General features: G+C 40.4%; 1 protein-coding gene across 1 annotated transcript in view; it reads right to left on the bottom strand.

The window, feature by feature from the left end:
* Positions 1-7,728: 7,728 nt before the first annotated feature.
* Positions 7,729-17,582, bottom strand: part of LOC133623869 (pleckstrin homology domain-containing family G member 1) — a 94,134-nt gene continuing 84,280 nt past the window's right edge. Inside the window, exons 12-17 of the mRNA XM_061987331.2 lie at positions 16,718-16,813; positions 16,574-16,635; positions 12,424-12,606; positions 12,233-12,352; positions 10,362-12,153; positions 7,729-9,174 (exon numbers count right to left, since the gene is read on the bottom strand). Of these exons, the coding sequence (XP_061843315.2) occupies positions 8,237-9,174; positions 10,362-12,153; positions 12,233-12,352; positions 12,424-12,606; positions 16,574-16,635; positions 16,718-16,813 (3,191 nt within the window). The 3' untranslated portion in view covers positions 7,729-8,236. The remainder of the gene's footprint in view (positions 9,175-10,361; positions 12,154-12,232; positions 12,353-12,423; positions 12,607-16,573; positions 16,636-16,717; positions 16,814-17,582) is intronic.

Raw genomic sequence — 17,582 nt, 5'->3', positions numbered from 1 at the left:
AGTATTTGCGAACAATAACAAAGATTACCAATTTGAACGTTAAATATCTTGTCTTTGCAGTCTATTCAATTGAATATAAGTTGAAAGGGATTTGCAAATCATTGTATTCTGTTTTTATTTACCATTTACACAACGTGCCAACTTCACTGGTTTTGAGTTTTGTAAATTGTGAGTTAATTGTGTTATTGTCTGAGTCAATGTGCTTTTGTATTTGGTAAATATCCTATTTTTTCCTGTGCCGTTGTAAAAAAACAAAACAAAAAAAAAACAAAAAACAGCTTCCAGTGCAGGGGCACGGCCATGACACTGGACTGGGTGCAGCAGAGGCAGAGCTTTGACATTTTTTAGAGAGGAAGGAATAAATACTTGGCCTACATCATCAGCAGCAGCACTCTGTTGACATAAAAATGTGTTTTTATACAATAATATATCATTGATCATGTAGAAATCATCAATTAGACTCAAACATGCAAAAACTAAAAAGTAATATTTTTTTGTTAATTTCTCTTAGGTGTTCCCTTCGTGGACACGAGGCCCTAAGCAGGCGCATATTTTGATTGGGGGGCCACATTGAGAGAAAAAAATGTGTCTGGGGGGGCCAATGTGTATGTGTGTATAAATGATATGTACACATTTAGCTGTAAAAATCTGCTGTACAGTATGTGTGTTTGGGTCCCTTTTTTTCAGGAACACTAATACCAAAAGTCACAATGTCCGATAGAGTTCTAAAAAAGTTATGACAGACCACCTAAAAAAAACAAAACGGAATGGAATTTTACAGATTTTTACTGAATGGGACACCCAAATTGTACATGGAAATAAAGAAGGTGGGATTTACAAAATTAAGTAGGAACAATAAAATATTGAATATTAAAGGCCTACTGAAACCCACTACTACCGACCACGCTGTCAATGATGAAATCTTAACATTGCAACACATGCCAATACGGCCGGGTTAGCTTACTAAAGTGCAATTTTAAATTTCGCGCAAAATATCCTGCTGAAAACATCTCGGTATGATGACAACTGCGCGTGATGTCACGGATTGTAGAGGACATTTTGGGACAGCATGGTGGCCAGCTATTAATTCGTCTGTTTTCATCGCAAAATTCCACGGTATTCTGGACATCTGTGTTGGTGAATCTTTTTTGCAATTTGTTCAATGAACAATGGAGACAGCAAAGAAGAAAGCTGTAGGTGGGAAGCGGTGTATTGCGGGCGGCTGCAGCAACACAAACACAGCCGGTGTTTCATTGTTTACATTCCCGAAAGATGACAGTCAAGCTTTACCATTGGCCTGTGGAGAACTGGGACAACAGAGACTCTTACCAGGAGGACTTTGAGTTGGATGCGCAGACGTGATACCGTGAGTACGCATGCAGCTGCGGCTTCCAAACATTTGATCGCTTGCCCGTACGTGCGTGCCGCTATGTGCATGTCACGTACGTAGCTTTGGGGACTTTGGGGAAATATATGTATGAACTTTGGGGAGGTGAACGGTACTTTGGGCTGTGGGATTGAGTGTGTTGTGCAGGTGTTTGAGTTGTATTGGCGGGTTATATGGACGGGAGGGGGGAGGTGTTTGTTATGCGGGATTAATTTGTGGCATATTAAATATAAGCCTGGTTGTGTTGTGGCTAATAGAGTATATATATGTCTTGTGTTTATTTACTGTTTTAGTCATTCCCAAATGAATATCAGGTCCCACCCGCCTCTCACAGCATCTTCCCTATCTGAATCGCTCCCACTGCCCTCTAGTCCTTCACTCTCACTTTCCTCATCCACAAATCTTTCATCCTCGCTCAAATTAATGGGGAAATCGTTGCTTTCTCGGTCCGAATCGCTCTCGCTGCTGGTGGCCATGATTGTAAACAATGTGCAGATGTGAGGAGCTCCACAACCTGTGACGTCACGCTACTCGTCTGCTACTTCCGGTACAGGCAAGGCTTTTTTATCACCGACCAAAAATTGCGAAATTTATCGTCGATGTTCTCTACTAAATCCTTTCAGCAAAAATATGGCAATATCGCGAAATGATCAAGTATGACACATAGAATGGACCTGCTAGCCCCGTTAAATAAGAAAATCGCATTTCAGTAGGCCTTTAACAACTTAGACCAGCTCCTCCATTGACGTCTTTTACAACAAAAATGTAAAAAACAGCAAAATAAGAAGGCTATGTGTAATAAACACCTACAATATGATATATTATCACATAAATATCCGCTTCCGTATCTGTTCCTGACACATGCGTTTGGGGCTGGCTGCTCTGAAAACAAACCCCGCCCACTCTGCTTTGTTACTGGTCTGTTCCTGGTAATAACTCCTATAACACTCAGAAGTGCAGATTTTAACCATTAAAATACTTTCTATAGTTCAAGACTTATGGTTATTTAAAAAAAACACTGAACATTATAATGGCGGCGACAGTTTTGATGTTAAAGGTCTAAAAACATTATGTAGAACGTTATGAAAATCATAACAGGCCGCAATTTGCCCAGGTCTGCGTACATGTAACCCCAGTTTGAGAATCTCTGTTTTAATGACATCTTTTAAAAGTCACAAACCTAAGTAAGGTTTTTTCCATGTGTTTTAAAAAGCTGGTTTTCAACCAAGTCCTTGCAGAAATGAGTTTTTTTTTAGTCAAATGTGTGTTTGGGGCGGCAACGTTTGGGTCCATGGTGGGATGGGGGCCCAACATTTGGTGCTACGTTTGTCGGATACAACCAGCAAGCAAATTCATGACTAATTTAAAAAAAATACACATTTAACCCTAAAAATGTCTGCTTTCCAAATAGAAAAATCATATATTTTAAGACATTGTTTTGATTTTTTTACACCGTCTCATTTAGAAATAAAAAAAATGTCAAGCTCAAGATACTCAGGACAACAATTTTCCCTTTCCCAAAAACTGCTGTGTAGAAAACCCCCATACACAGTCAAACAAAAAAGGTGAACTCAAAACATGTGTGCTTCTCTAAATTCTATTGTTTTATGTTTTTTTTTTTAAATTGTCGCATTCAAATCTAAAAAAAAAGTTCTACTCAAAACAAAAATTGTCCACTTTTCAAAATTACATTTTTTTCCCCCTCAAAATTGTCACATTAAAAACTAAAAACGCCACATTTAAAGTCCTCATTACTAAATATATCAGCTTCCCAAAAACTACTGTAAAAAATATATATAATTAAACATTCAAACCATTTTTTAAATATAAATAAATACTAATAATAATGATTTCAAAGCAAGTTATTCATCAAATTGTACAATGTAAAAGTAGCAATAGATCCAATGGTAAAATTGTGAAATTGACTGTGGTTTTTACAGCATATTTCTCTACATGAAAAAAACTGTACTTTTCTTCTGTAATGCATGGTTTTTTCGTCTCATTAAAAAAAAATTAAGAAAAATTAAGGTCTTTCGGAAAAAAATGTCTGCCTCTCAAATTCCTTTGTTTTTATTTTCAAAATTGTTGCGTTAAAACCAAAGAAGTCACACTTTAGATCTTCATGATGGAAAAACGTCAGCTTCTGAAAACCTGCTGTAAAAAATGATATATTATACACCACTGATGTCAAACTCAAGGCCCGGGGGCCAGATGTGGCCCGCCACTTAATTTTATATGGCCCCCAAAAGCCTGGAAATAATATGTATCAATAAAGTACTGTCACTTGTCTTACTAAATGTATTCTTTCTTTCTATTCTGGCAGAAAAAAAGTACTCCATGTAATTGCAAATTATGTTAACTTAAATATTGGCTAATTATGCAAAAAAATATTATCATACATTCAAACCATTTTTTAAATAGAAATAAATACTAATAATAATGATTTCAAAGCAAGTTATCCATCAAATTGTGCAATGTAAAAGTAGCAATAGATTCCATTGTAAAATTGTGAGATTTACTGTGGTTTTTCTCTAAATGAAAATAAACAGTGCTTTTTTTTTACTGTAATAAACTGTGGTGCCGTTTTGGCATATACAGTAATACACCAAAAAATCTACAGTTGTTGATGTGTGATTAAAAAAACAACAAACTGGCAGCTCAGGTGCCAAAATTTTACTGTGAAATTGCATTTACATTTTTTTTACAGTAAATAAGAAATGTAAATTTTACAGTAAAATTCTGGCAACTGAGCTGCCTTCTTCTTCTTTTTTTTTTTTTTACCATAGAAACAGCAGTACTGTTTTGTTTTTCCATTTACACTAATATACACTACATTTTGAGGTGAAATTATTGCAATTTACCATATTTTTCTTACTTTTTTAAAAGTCTACTAATAAAATGCAGAAAAAAATTGTGTAATAGTAGTATTCACTGTTAGAAGCGGCCCTCTGGGGCCAAACAGAACTGCGATGTGGCCTTCAGTGAAAATCACTTTGACACCTCTGGGCAAAAAAATCGGAGTCTAAAAAAAACTAATAGACAGTATTATAATATCCATACATTGTTTTGTGTTTTTACACTCATTTAAAAAAAATAAAAATGTCTGCTTCTCAAAATTGTCTTTTTTTTTTCTTTCAAATTTGTCGCATTATAAACGAAAAAAAAGTCACACTTCAGGTCCTTATGACAAAACATGTCAGCTTCCCAAAAACTGCAGATAAAAGAAATTCCTTTTTAAAAGTAATTTTCCCAACACTGGAAACTAACGATGGCATAAAAAAAAAAAAAAAAAAAAAAACTCAAAACAGTTCAGAGTACTTAATTTATTGCCGCCAATATGTTGTTGAGCAATCACAAATAGTCTGTTAAAAAATACAGTACACTTAACTTAAACATAAAAGCATTATATAAAAGCATGATAAAGCATACTATGGCATACAAGAATAACGTTCCTAAAATGTACATCTTTACAAAGTGTTTACAAAGTACAAAACCCAAAACCAGTGAAGTTGGCACGTTGTGTAAATGGCAAATAAAAACAGAATAAAATGATTTGCAAATCCTTTTCAACTTATATTCAATTGAATGGACTGCAAAGACAAGATACTTAATGTTTGAACTGAGAAACTTATTTTTTTTTCAAATAATCATTAACTTAAACGTCCACAGTTTCCAAAACCAATTTGAAATGTAGACTTGTCAGACCACAGAACACTTCTCCACTTTGCATCGGTCCATCTTAGATGAGCTCGGGCCCAGCAAAGCCAGCGGCGTTTCTGGGTGTTGTTGATAAATGGCTTTTGCTTTGCATAGTAGAGTTTTAACTTGCACTTACAGATGTAGCGGCGAACTGTAGTTAGGCCTACTGACAGTGGTTTTCTGAAGTGTTCCTGAGCCCATGTGGTAATATCCTTTACACACTGATGTCGCTTTTTGATGCAGTATCGCCTGAGGGATCGAAGGTAACGGGCATTCAATGTTGGTTTTCAGCCTTGCCGCTTATGTGCAGTGATTTCTCCAGATTCTCTGAACCTTTTGATGGTATTACGGACCGTATTTGGTGAAATCCCTAAATCCCTTGCAATAAATGGTTGAGAAATGATGTTCTTAAATAATTTGCTCACAAAGTGGTGACCCTCGCCCCATCCTTGTTGGTGAATGACTGAGCATTTCATGGAAGCTGCTTTCATACCCAATCATGGCACCCACCTGTTCCCAATTAGCCTGTTCACCTGTGGGATGTTCCAAATAAGTGTTTGATGAGCATTCCTCAACTTCCTCAGTCTTTTTTGCCACTTGTGCCAGCTTTTCTTAAACATGTTGCAGGCATCAAATTCCAAATGAGCTAATATTTGCAAAAAATTACAAAAGTTTTCCAGTTCGAACATGAAGTATCTTGTGTTTGTAGTCTATTCAATTGAATATAAGTTGAAAAGGATTAGCAAATCATTGTATTCTGTTTTTATTTACCATTTACACAACGTGCCAACTTCACTGGTTTTGGGTTTTGTAGATGTTAGAAGAAAAGTGCAAAACATGAGGAGTCAAAAAGCCCCGCAATCCCCACCTGTGAAGCCGATGACAAAAGTATACAAGAAACAAAACAACATACTTCATATTTATGTGTTTCCTGATATGAACAGTTTACCGTGGTGTTGTGCATTAAAAACAAATCTTTATTACCTTAACATTTGGAACTTGTATGGAGCAGTGCAACTACCAATTCACAGCATTTGATTTGGCGAATGAACACCCCCCCCAAAAATCAGAATAAACTTTAAATAAATACATTAATCTTTCATTTACAAGCTGTAATGGACCTGCCTTTGCATTAATAGCAATAAAAGTCATCGTAAAGATGCTTTTGAATAAATAAGATGCTTTGAGTTGATGATATGAAATGAGACTATTAATCAACACCTGTGTGGAACTGTTGATTAGCAGTGTGATACATGCTGTACATGTCATACCCACTCACCACATGCAGAACTACTTTAACATCAGTGTTTTTGTAGACCCAGAACAGAATATTGACTCTACCACTACTCATAATGGATGCCCTCAGAAGATTTGATCACATAAAACATTTGATTTTTACTGTTTAAAATAAATGCAAAGCCTTACCGTATTTTTTTTACTACAAGGCGCACTTAAAATCCTTTAATTTTCTCAAAAATCGACAGTGCGCCTTATAACCCGGTGTGCCTAATGTACGGAATAATTTTGGTTGTCCTTACCGACCCCGAAGCTATTTTATTTGGTACATGGTGTAATGATAAGTGTGACCAGTAGATGGCAGTCACACATAAGAGATTAGTGTAGACTGCAATATGACTCAAGTAAACAACACCAAAACTTTAAATGTTTCATTGAGAATGTAGAACATTACACACGGCACTCAAAAATTTGCCAAAAATGTTTTTAGTACGACTTTGGTAAGCTATGAAGACGCACAGCTTGATGGATTGTCTGCGCATTAATCATACGAGTATTATGGTGTGTGTGTATAAGGACCGCAAAATGGCACCTATTAGCAGATATATTACCTGGCGTTTTGTTTGGCAATATTACGCAAAACTTACTTTTCTTACCTTTTGGTACCTGCTGATCTGTATTTGGGATCTGCATAAGTCCTGAAAATTTGCACGCATCTGCCGTAGTCAATAAGCTTCTTCTTTTTCTCTACCTTCTTATGGGACATTCATTTTCCGCTGTTGCCATTTCTGATAGAAAGTAGTGTAAAGTTCTTACTTATTTCTGTCAGTAAACTCGCCATGAAAGCGCTAAAACATACCTGTGTAGTGAGTTTACATAATTCACCCAAGGAATTTTAGCTATTAGAGAGTTACGGTCGGACGGTTTTTCACGGGACACATTTCAAGCGTTGTTGAGCCACGGATGAGGAGATGCTGCTCCGTTATTGATTGAAGTAAAGTCTGAATGTCATTAAAACAGTTAGCGCCATCTTTTGACACTTCTTCCACTCCAGTCCTTGCACGCTACACCGCTACAACAAAGATGACGGGGAGAAGACGCTACCGAAGGTGAGCCACGTAAATAAGACCGCCCACAAAACGGCGCATCCTGAAGCGACTGTCAGAAAGCGACTTGAAGATGATCTGTAAAACGTCATCTATGCAACATTTTGACCAAAGAACCACCATCACATGTTATGTAGACCACAAGGAAGTCTTTTACATTTAGAAAAAAATCATAATAATATGACCCCTTTAATGCGCCTTATAATCCGGTACGCCTTTTGTATGAAAAAAGACCTGACTAGACCCGCTCATCTGCAGAAAAATGGTCCGGAAAATACGGTACATTTCTTATTTATATCAACCTACTACTTTTTAATCTACTGTACCTCGGTCACGGCGCACAATCACTAAAATGAGTATGCTGAGCATATTAGATTTGTATTAGCTAGCATGTAGCTGTGTTACATTTATTTGCCATTTGTTTAATGTTTATTTTTACAGGTGCTTAAAATGCCACTCAAAATAAAAAAGTTCCGCGGATCTATTTAAGATGTTGGGCACTGATATGATTTTACCTCTAATTATCAGTAACAGGTTTGTAACAATACTTAATAAGCAGACTGGAAGTGCTAAGGCGGCTTGCATGTAGAATTCAAAGCGCTATTGTTCACTGATAAGATCCTACATCGTTTACCTTGAAGCGTAAAATAGGAGTTATTTACATAATCAGTGTACAAAATATTTGTACTCTGCAATCCAAGAACTTGGTTTACGAATAACTTGAGCTACATTTGCGGTTATTTCCTTTTGTTTGTGGATAAAGTAGCAGTAGCAGGGACTCTTTCTGTTGCAATGGATTTTGGTAGACTTAAGCTAAGCTACTGGAGCTCAGACAGTGAAGCTTTTCCCTTAGAGACTGGACGATTTTGGGTTGGCTCTGTTGTGGTTCACTCCATAGATACTTCTCCAAATGCTCACAATCCAGTGATCTGGCGGCATGCCCCGGCGTACACGGCAAACTCCGGGAATGGACGGGACCCCGGTTTTGATGGGAAAGCCCAGCCACAGAGCTGAGACTTTGCTGCGTCGCGCCACAATTCTCCGGGTTGATTTCGTCCTCGGAGCGGATCTCCACGTAGTCGTCGTCGTCGCCGTTGTCCTTGAAGTTGGCAAAGTAGTTCTGGGTGGCGGTGAGGATGCTTAAAGCGGACATTCGGTTTAGGACAACTACATGTTGGCCGTCATGCAAGGTGAGATCGGACTCTCCTTGGGTAGATCTCTCTGGGAGGCTGCTCTGACGACCTGCATGACCCAAAAAGGGACCATGGAGTCTTTCGGGGGAATAATCCACAGCCGGCCCGTTACATTTTAGTCCGGGTTGGTTGTTTTTCTCCACTTGCAAGCTACTTAACGAGCTGACCGACTGACAGTGTCTTGTCGGAGAGGAAGGCTGTCTCTGGATGGTACTGTACACATGTTCGTCTTTCTCGCTGGGCGCTGATATGCACGAGCTCCATCTCTGGGATGGCGGTGAGCTCGGGGTGATGAAAGAAGGGATGGAGCGGGAAGCGGTAAGTTTACGCTCAGGCGTGGAAGAGGCTCTTGCATTGCGCACGTCGCCGGAAGACGACATGAAGCTGGAAAGCTCTCCATTGCTGTAGGTGGAGTGTAGCCACTCTTCCTCCGCGGAGGTCTCAGGCAAGGATGGAGAAGACGAAAGACCGGGGTGGCTATGGTGCACTGTGGCGGAGGAGTCTTTGAACATTACCTGGTCATAGAGCTGGGAATACTCTGCTATCCTTGCACCTGAAGATGAAATACAATATATGAGATGTATGTTACCACTCGACCAGAATACATTACAATTAAAGGAAGAAATGGAATCCCTCCAAGGCCAAACCATCCTGAATAAAACGGTCCTGCTTGGTTTAAAAAGGTATGACAAGCTAGACAAAAGACTGTTACACTGGTGCTTCCTGCCTAATTAGCCCCAATATACGCGAACTAGGATTGTCTCGATACCAATATTTTGGTACCGGTACTTGAGAAGGAGCTGAGCCGGAAGGCAAACCTCTCAATTTACCGGTCAATTTACGTTCCCATCCTCACTTATGGTCATGAGCTCTGGTTCATGTCCGAAAGGACAAGATCACGGGTACAAGCGGCCGAAATTAGTTTCCTCTGCCGGGTGGCGGGGCACTCTCTTAGAGATAGAGTGAGAAGCTCTGTCACCCGGGAGGAGCTCAAAGTAAAGCTGCTGCCCATCCACATCGAGAGGACCCAGAAGAGGTAATTCGGGCATCTGGTCAGGATGCCACCCGAACGCCTCCCTAGGGAGGTGTTTAGGGCACGTCCTACCGGTAGGGGGCCACGGGAAAGACCCAGGACACGTTGGGAAGACTATGTCTCCCGGCTGGCCTGGGAACGCCTTGGGATCCCCCGGGAGGAGCTCGACGAAGTGGCTGGGCAGAGGGAAGTCTGGGCTTCCCTGCTTCCCTGCGACCCGACCTCGGATAAGCGGAAGAAGATGGATGGAGGCATTTTTTTTTATGGCGAGACTTGATAAGCGATTTAATGTATTGTTTTAGCTTTGTATATTTTTATAATGGATTTTTTTTTTCTAAACAGAGATATGGTCCATCCTTTTGTTTTTGGTTGTTGTTTTCAATAAGATGCAATTTTTTTTCCAGTTTTTATTTGCAGTCTGTTATGTGCTACTGAATCCACTGCATGGCAAAACCTAGTAATGTTATGAGTTTAGAAGCACAATAGAAATGTTTTTTTTTGTTTTTTTAAGACTACCTGGATGCATTGGTTTTCCACATTGTCCCACACAAACATCCAACATCTGGTAATTTGGATCTGGTCACCCTACCCAGGTAGGACGACCCATCAGTATTTTTTTTTTTATCAGGGTCAATATGGTTCTCTTGCCTTGCACTTTTAATGGTAACAAGATATGTAATATCTGAAAAACAAATGTTTTGCATTACCTATAGCAGCTCCCCCTTGTTTCTTCTCCTCTAAGATGGCCGCGAGGTCTTTCTGCCTCCTGTCAGGTCTGTGTCGACCACACGAGTCCCCAGGATCCATACTCCTCATACGCAACAGTTGGTTAGCTTTCTTTATCTTCTGGCTATACTGTCGTGCCATCAGAAAGACACGACTCTTGGATTTGTCCATAAGTTCCAGGGGGAAGTCTACTGACTCACCCAGCAGGAGAGAGGAGGAGGCCAGTGGCGAGTCCAGAACTGCCAGCTGCCCTGGAAACAAACTATGGAGATCCTTGATAGAATTCTCTCTCTGAGGAGGGGTTTTTGGAGGAAGTTCGACCAGGTCATCATCCTCTAATCGGAAGCTGCCGCTACTTAGGCGAGCCAGTCTGTTGCGAATGCTTTTCACTGTGCCGGGTAAGGGTTCTGGTGCGACTGGAAGAGGTTTTGGACTAGAAGCAGGACTCTGAAGTTCACCCTCAGTGGTTCCGTCACCTTGAAAGTCAGAGAGGTTGATGACTGGGATGGTGAAAGATTGGGATGAGCGCACAGGGGGTGGTCTAGCCTGATGTGCTGGGGGGCTCTTAGTTGGATACATGGCTAATTGGGGATCAGCCAGAGGACTGGTTTTGACTGAGGGTGTCCTCTTTAGTGACTCACTGGCATTGACCGGGAATGCAGAAGGCAGTCGTTCAGCTTTCTTTTCGTTGTTCCTGATGTAGTTTTCCAAGTCATTCCAGAGCTCATCACCGTGTTCTGACATTCGATTTCCTTTCTGTGAATGTTTAGAGGCGATGAAAGCAGAGGACGAGGAGTACTCTGGCTCTGATTGGACGGAATGGAGGGATCTTTCATCATTTCCAAAGCGGAGACTCTGCTCTGACACAAACGCTCGGATGCTCCCACTTAAGTCTTGTTCAGAAGGCAGCAGACTTTCTCTCTGCTGATCGGCGTTGATTCCTATTGCTTCTAGTGATGGAGGATCCCGAAAGCAAATGGTGTCATAGATGTTCTCCTCGACCATGTTTAGCTCAGATCTCTGCACCGGCTTCCCTTCTTGAGTGGTGAACTGATTGGTATCTTCGTAATTATCAAATTTGATGATCGGTTCTGTGGTGTCTGGTACCTCTGGCACATTAGGTGCAATTTTTAATTGGCAATGGGAATGTTCTTTCCGTGACCCATCTGAATCTCTTCTGACAAGGCCCATTCTCTTAAGGTCTTTATAGTTGATGTTGTCATAAACATTTTCAATATCATCCATTGTTAGCTGTTCGGCTGACGAAGACCCAGATATGTCATTGCTGGAGGACTCTGTGTGAATCACTTCCAGGTTGTGACCAGGCTGGTTGTCATCTGGATTCTGTTGAACTTCTGTAGCAGTCTCCCCGACACTACTCGCCCTTCGCAGAACCCTGCTGCCATTTGAGGGAGCTTCAATTTGGACACAAGGTAGCTGCTCTACATGCCAGCTACAAGGCCGGGCCGTCCTCGGAGACAACGTCTCGTCTGATCTCCCTGAGGGTGCCTCAGGTTCTGCTCTGCCTGGTTCTGTGGGAACAAACATCTGGTAGATATCCTCGTCGTCATCATCGGGCTGCATGGTTCGCTGTCTGGTGGGGAACATGGCTCTGCGAGCGCGGTGGTCTGCCCAAATGTTCCTAACAGAGTGCTCACTATCTGTCACTACTACTGATGGGACCGAGGACTCTGGAGGTTCCTCTGTCACATTAGAGGTTCTGCGAAGTGGCGGGTGGTGACTTACATCCCTCACAAGGGATTCTCTGGCTCTCTAAAAGGTAGGAAATGAAAATGACATTAATGACATAATAAGGTGCACATTTGAGGTTTTTAGATGAACAATTCCATACCTGTATATCTGAAGGACTCATGTTAAAGGCTTTCCACTGTTCAATACTGTCTACTGATGCTTGAGGGTTCAGCCTCTTCCTACTGCTTTTACCTGGGACTCGCAACCTCTTCCCACCTCCCTGAATGAAGAATCATACCTTTAGCACCAGAAGTGGCCTAAATACTGATATGTTCTGATCTTAAAACTGACCAGGCCGCTCTCATCCTCATCATCTGCATCTTGCTGATGTGGCTCCTCCCCTTCCTCTCGATCACTGTGGTCACCTGGGTCCAAAGACTCCTGTGATTGGTTGATGAGACTGCGGCTGCGACCTATTGTACCCAGAGCCAGCTGGGACACGGGAGAGAGCAGGGTGGCGCCCAGACTTGTTCGCTGGAATGAAACAAAAATATGTTTTTTCTTTTATGTTAATTAATGCCTGCGTGAGTGGTACTGTTACTCTAATTTAACCCTCTATGAAGACAATACATAGGACAATCTCTGGATTAACTTTGTTTACCTATTATTTTATTTAACTACAGTGACTCTGTCGGAAAGTGTTTCAGTTTGACCTTGTTCTGCAGAACTCTTATTTTGCTAATGCAGTCTGTGATGTCGCTTCCTTTTTAGCACACCCCCTCCATAGTCCCTGCTTGTTAATTAATGGTAATTGCAACCGTCTAACAGCTAGGTGTCAAAGACAAGGCCCGCGGGCCAGACCGGCCCATGAATGAATTATCTATGGCCCCCGGGATGATATTTGATTAGTAGCCACCTGCTGCTGTTTTGCACGCACCAATACTCCATTACTCACAATGCAACGGTAGCCCGCGAACTCACTGCGAGTGGGCCTCGGCTTCATTATTCATCAGCATTCAGGGCGGATGTCAACTTTCAGCAATAATGGCTAAACGGAAGGTGGACGGTGAAAACAGGGGTTTCAAGTCGGGTGGGAGGCAGAGTACATGTACACGGAGGTAAAAGGCAAACCTGTGTGTCTTGTGTGTGGAGAAAGTGTGGCTGTAATGAAAGAATATAATCTAAGAAGAGACTATGAAACGTCTAAGAAACACAAAGACAAAAATATGGACACGGAACAAAGGCTACAGAAGGTGGAAGAATTAAAATGAGGTTTTAAGTCCTGGCAGGCTCTGTTCACTAAAGCCACATCACAAAGCTATGGTGTCGTTTTGATAACTGACACCATGTTTAATTCTAATTGTAATATTTGAATGATGATAAATGAATGTGTTGTGGCAGTATGCGGATTTCACCAATGCGGTGGTTTGTGGAAACAATCGGTTGCTTTTCCAAACATTTTTAAAAAACTACCAATGTTAGAATGCTAAACAGGAAGTGCTTGAAGTTTAATGGCTTTGTAAAAACACTGAGACAAAGTCTAAATTCATTGTGTTCTTCATGGTGTTTTTGAAACTGCAACAAATTTTTCCTCAGAGTTTTCAATTTACGTCAAGTGTTTTGCCAAGAGGATTATTTGTAGTATGTACATTTTCAGAATGGACTTGTTCTATTTTTGGCCTAAGTAAGAGACTAAGAAAAGAATCTGAAGTTGTCTTTATTTTTAAGCTATTATGCCATGATTTTACCAGTCCGGACCACGTGGGAATAGATTTTCCTTCATGCGGCCCTTGAGCTAAAATGATGAAAATATAAGTTTATTTTTAATTTATGCTAACATGCTCACACAGTGTTTCAGAATCAGAAATACTTTATCAGTCCCTGAGGGGAAAACAAGATTTTCAGCACAATCCCATTCATGTAATGTAACCCTGGTTTATATTTATTTATTTACCTCTAAAGGCCTGAGTGGCCATATGCGTGGACAGCACCTTTTTAGCTCTTATTTCCAAAATTGTGTACACTACTGAATTGGGGTCTTATGCCGACATATGGACACGTATACTGCTATCTGGTGGTGTCAGAAGAGTATAACATACAATGGAATTTGGAAAAAAAAGTGTAAAAATAAAAATTAGCATGTTACTACACATGAAGTACACGTTTGTGTACTTATGGACTAAGTACATCATATCAAAAGATGTTTTTTAGTTTTTATTCTAATTAGGGTCTAATAAGGCCAAATAGCAAAGTGAAATACAAAAAAAAGCATGTAAACAAACAGCTTGGGCCTTAAGAGGTTAATTTCATCTATCTATCCATTTTCTACTGCTTGTCCCTTTCGGGGTCGCGAGGGTTCTAGAGCCTATCCCAGCTGGATTTAAGCGGAAGGCGGGGTACACCCTGGACAAGTCACCAACTCATCACAGGGCCAATTTAGTATTGCCAATCAACCTATCCCCAGGTGCATGTTTTTGGAGGTGAGAGGAAGCCATAGTACCCTGAGGGAACCCACGCAGTCACAGGGAGAACATGCAAACTCCACACAGAAATACCCCGACCCCAAGACCTTCGTATTGTGAGGCACACGCATGCACCCACCAATAATGCCGAGGACGAATCAAAGGACAACTTCTACAACCAACTGCAACAGATACTACAGAATAGACCAGCAAGAGATATCATTGTGCTCATGGGCGACATGAATTCAAAAGGTAGAAATGGACAACAACGGATACCATTTTAAAACGGGAAAGCAAAATATTTGCACCATGAACGAAAACGAAGAGATCTTTGCGGACGCCTGTGCAGACAACAACCTGGTCATAGGAGGCACTCTCTTTCCCATTGAACCCATCCATAAAGTCACGTGGGTATCACAATCAATACTAAAAATAAGATCAACTACATGTGCATAAACAGGAAGTTCAGACAGTCTCTTCTAGATTATCGAGTGAAGACGAATGTCAGATGTCACCTAAACTCCAACTAAAGCTGAAGTGTTGCAAACCCCTGTGACAACAGAGTTAAATTCTACATCCAGCTGTTCCAGGACATAGGAACAACTGAACTATAACAAATCATCATAACTGTTCCACAGTGCTGCCCGTTTAATTTCATGTCTATGATTATTTATTTTATTTATTTGAATTAGGACAGTGCCTACTAATTAATGTGTCAGTAAGAAAACAGCTTCAACATAAATACGCTGGAATTAGCCCAAAAGCTAAATTGCATCTATTCTCCTAAGGCAGGTAGAAAAACACAAACACATAGACACAGTAAACACACAATAACATCATATATAATCTGTTTTAATGATCTTCCTGATTTTTTAGGCTCTGAAATGTGATACTGGGACCTCGTTGCTCAAGCATTGTTCACGTCCTTGTAATTACCCAGTTTGACCGCCAGAGGACTCTCGAGACAACTTAATGCTTTCTAAAGCTCTGCGTTTTAGAATCAGTGTTAGTTCTTAAGAGAAGTCGTAACTGATGCATTTTATTGTATATACTAAATGTAGTTATTAAATACAATTTTTAAAATGGTTTTATATTACGGTGCACAGTTTTGATTGATATTCTCTTTGTATTCGTTTCTTTCAGGCCACAAATCTGTCATTAAAATCTGCCAAAAAAATGTCACTGTAGTACAAATGCAGCCCATTAAGCTCTTCAATCTGGCCCGCCGGACATTCCCAAATCATTTTTTTAGATCTTTAAGATGGAAACTGTAGCTGCCATTATTGATGTGCAGTGATGTTTTCTAATGACCGTAAGTCTTGAACTATACAAAGTATTATAATGGTTGGAATCTGTGCTTTTGCATGATATACTAGTTACTATGGTAATATAATTAGTTACTATGGTAATCTAAGTCACAGCAGCTCAGACGAGGCACCAAGCGGTGTGGGTGGGGAGTGTTTCCACAGAGGCCAGCCTGAAATGCGGGTGTCAGGGACGCGGAAGGAGATTTTTACAACAAAGTTCTAAAGCTTAGTGATATCTCAGATATATCAGATTGTAGGTGAGTTTTTTTTGCTGTGTTTGTTGCATTTTTGTTGCGTTTCGCTTGATTGTAAGATATGTCGATGGAAAGGGGGTGTGATGTTCATATGTTGTCAATATTCAGTGTTTTATCGATCATAGTTAATATAGTAAATCCCACATTCTTTATTTTCATGTACATTCTGGGTGTCTCATTCAGTAAAAATGTTTTAAATTCCATTGTGTTTTTTTAAAGCGGTCTGTCACAACGTTTTTAGCATTCAATCAGATATTGTGAGGTTTTGTATTAGTGTTCCTAAAAATAGATATACCGGCCCCCGGACACATTTTTTTCTCTAAATTTGGCCCCCAAGGCAAAATAATTGCCCAGGCCTGCTGTAGTAGACCACATACTCAGCAACTACAGGATGGTAAATTGAATAGGTGCATTATTTTGGAGCATACTTCAATGTATATTTTACATTCAGGATCAATTACACTTTTTTATGACTCACCTTTTCTCCATCAGTGTTGGCAGCATTCTGCCTGGCATTCTTCAGTAATTTTGAAAGAGGTTCTGAGGGCACAAATGAATAATTTTGTGTTTTTGTTCATCAAGTTTGATGTAAAAAAAAGAATGATGAAAAGACAATTCTTACCTTTCCTGCGTCCTCTGCGAGGGGAGGGGCCCTCCTTTGTCTGTGGGGAATCCTTCTTGTCACCGTCAGGGATGCTGAAATGAAATCCAGGATGGTCTGGAGGAAGACGGAGGGGATATATTACAACATGCTGTATGATATTGTCATGGTTCTCACATGGTTGACGACTGTTTTAACCCTAGGATGCAGAGATAGATGGCGACGTGCTGGTAAAAGAGTTTAATTAAATACGAAAAAAATAAAAAAAGGCAGCAGGCCAGTGCAGAGTATGCATTGGCAGCAAGGCATCCAGCACTCTACAAGTGAACCACAAAGAACCTAACTGCCAATTGAAAACAGGTGTGCTGGAGGAAAACCGAACAGAAAATGGGAGGTGCAGCAAAACCTATAAGGCAGGGCTATTTAACTGGCGGCCCGGAGGGCAAAATCAGGCCCCAGAATGACACTATATTATATATATTATATACGATTCAGTTCAAAACTTGGAAAACAAACATTTTTGCAGCAAATTTCCTAGACACACTAAAACTTGTACCTGCAAACACATTGATCTTGCACTGACATTTTAACCTTGCAAGCAGACATAGAACACTAGGGTGCAAACTTGTGATTTACATAACTCAGGCATTCCCCAGGGCACACTTTAAGTCCTCTCCTTTTATAGCAGTTACATACATCTTTCATAATGTGCTTTATGCAATTAAGGTGTTTACTTCAGATGCAGTCAGTTCACATTTGTTCAAATTCTTAAGTGGTGTTCCTCAAGGTGCTGTTTTAGGTCCTCTCTTAGTCATCGTTCGGGCTACTCACCTGGTGGCTTGCCAGTTCAGTTCAAAAAACTTTTTTTGCAGCAGATTCTTAAAAA

The sequence above is a fragment of the Nerophis lumbriciformis genome, linkage group LG26, assembly GCF_033978685.3.
Source record: "Nerophis lumbriciformis linkage group LG26, RoL_Nlum_v2.1, whole genome shotgun sequence".
Classification (NCBI taxonomy): Eukaryota; Metazoa; Chordata; class Actinopteri; order Syngnathiformes; family Syngnathidae; genus Nerophis; species Nerophis lumbriciformis.
This window is presented reverse-complemented; position numbering and strand designations above follow the sequence as displayed.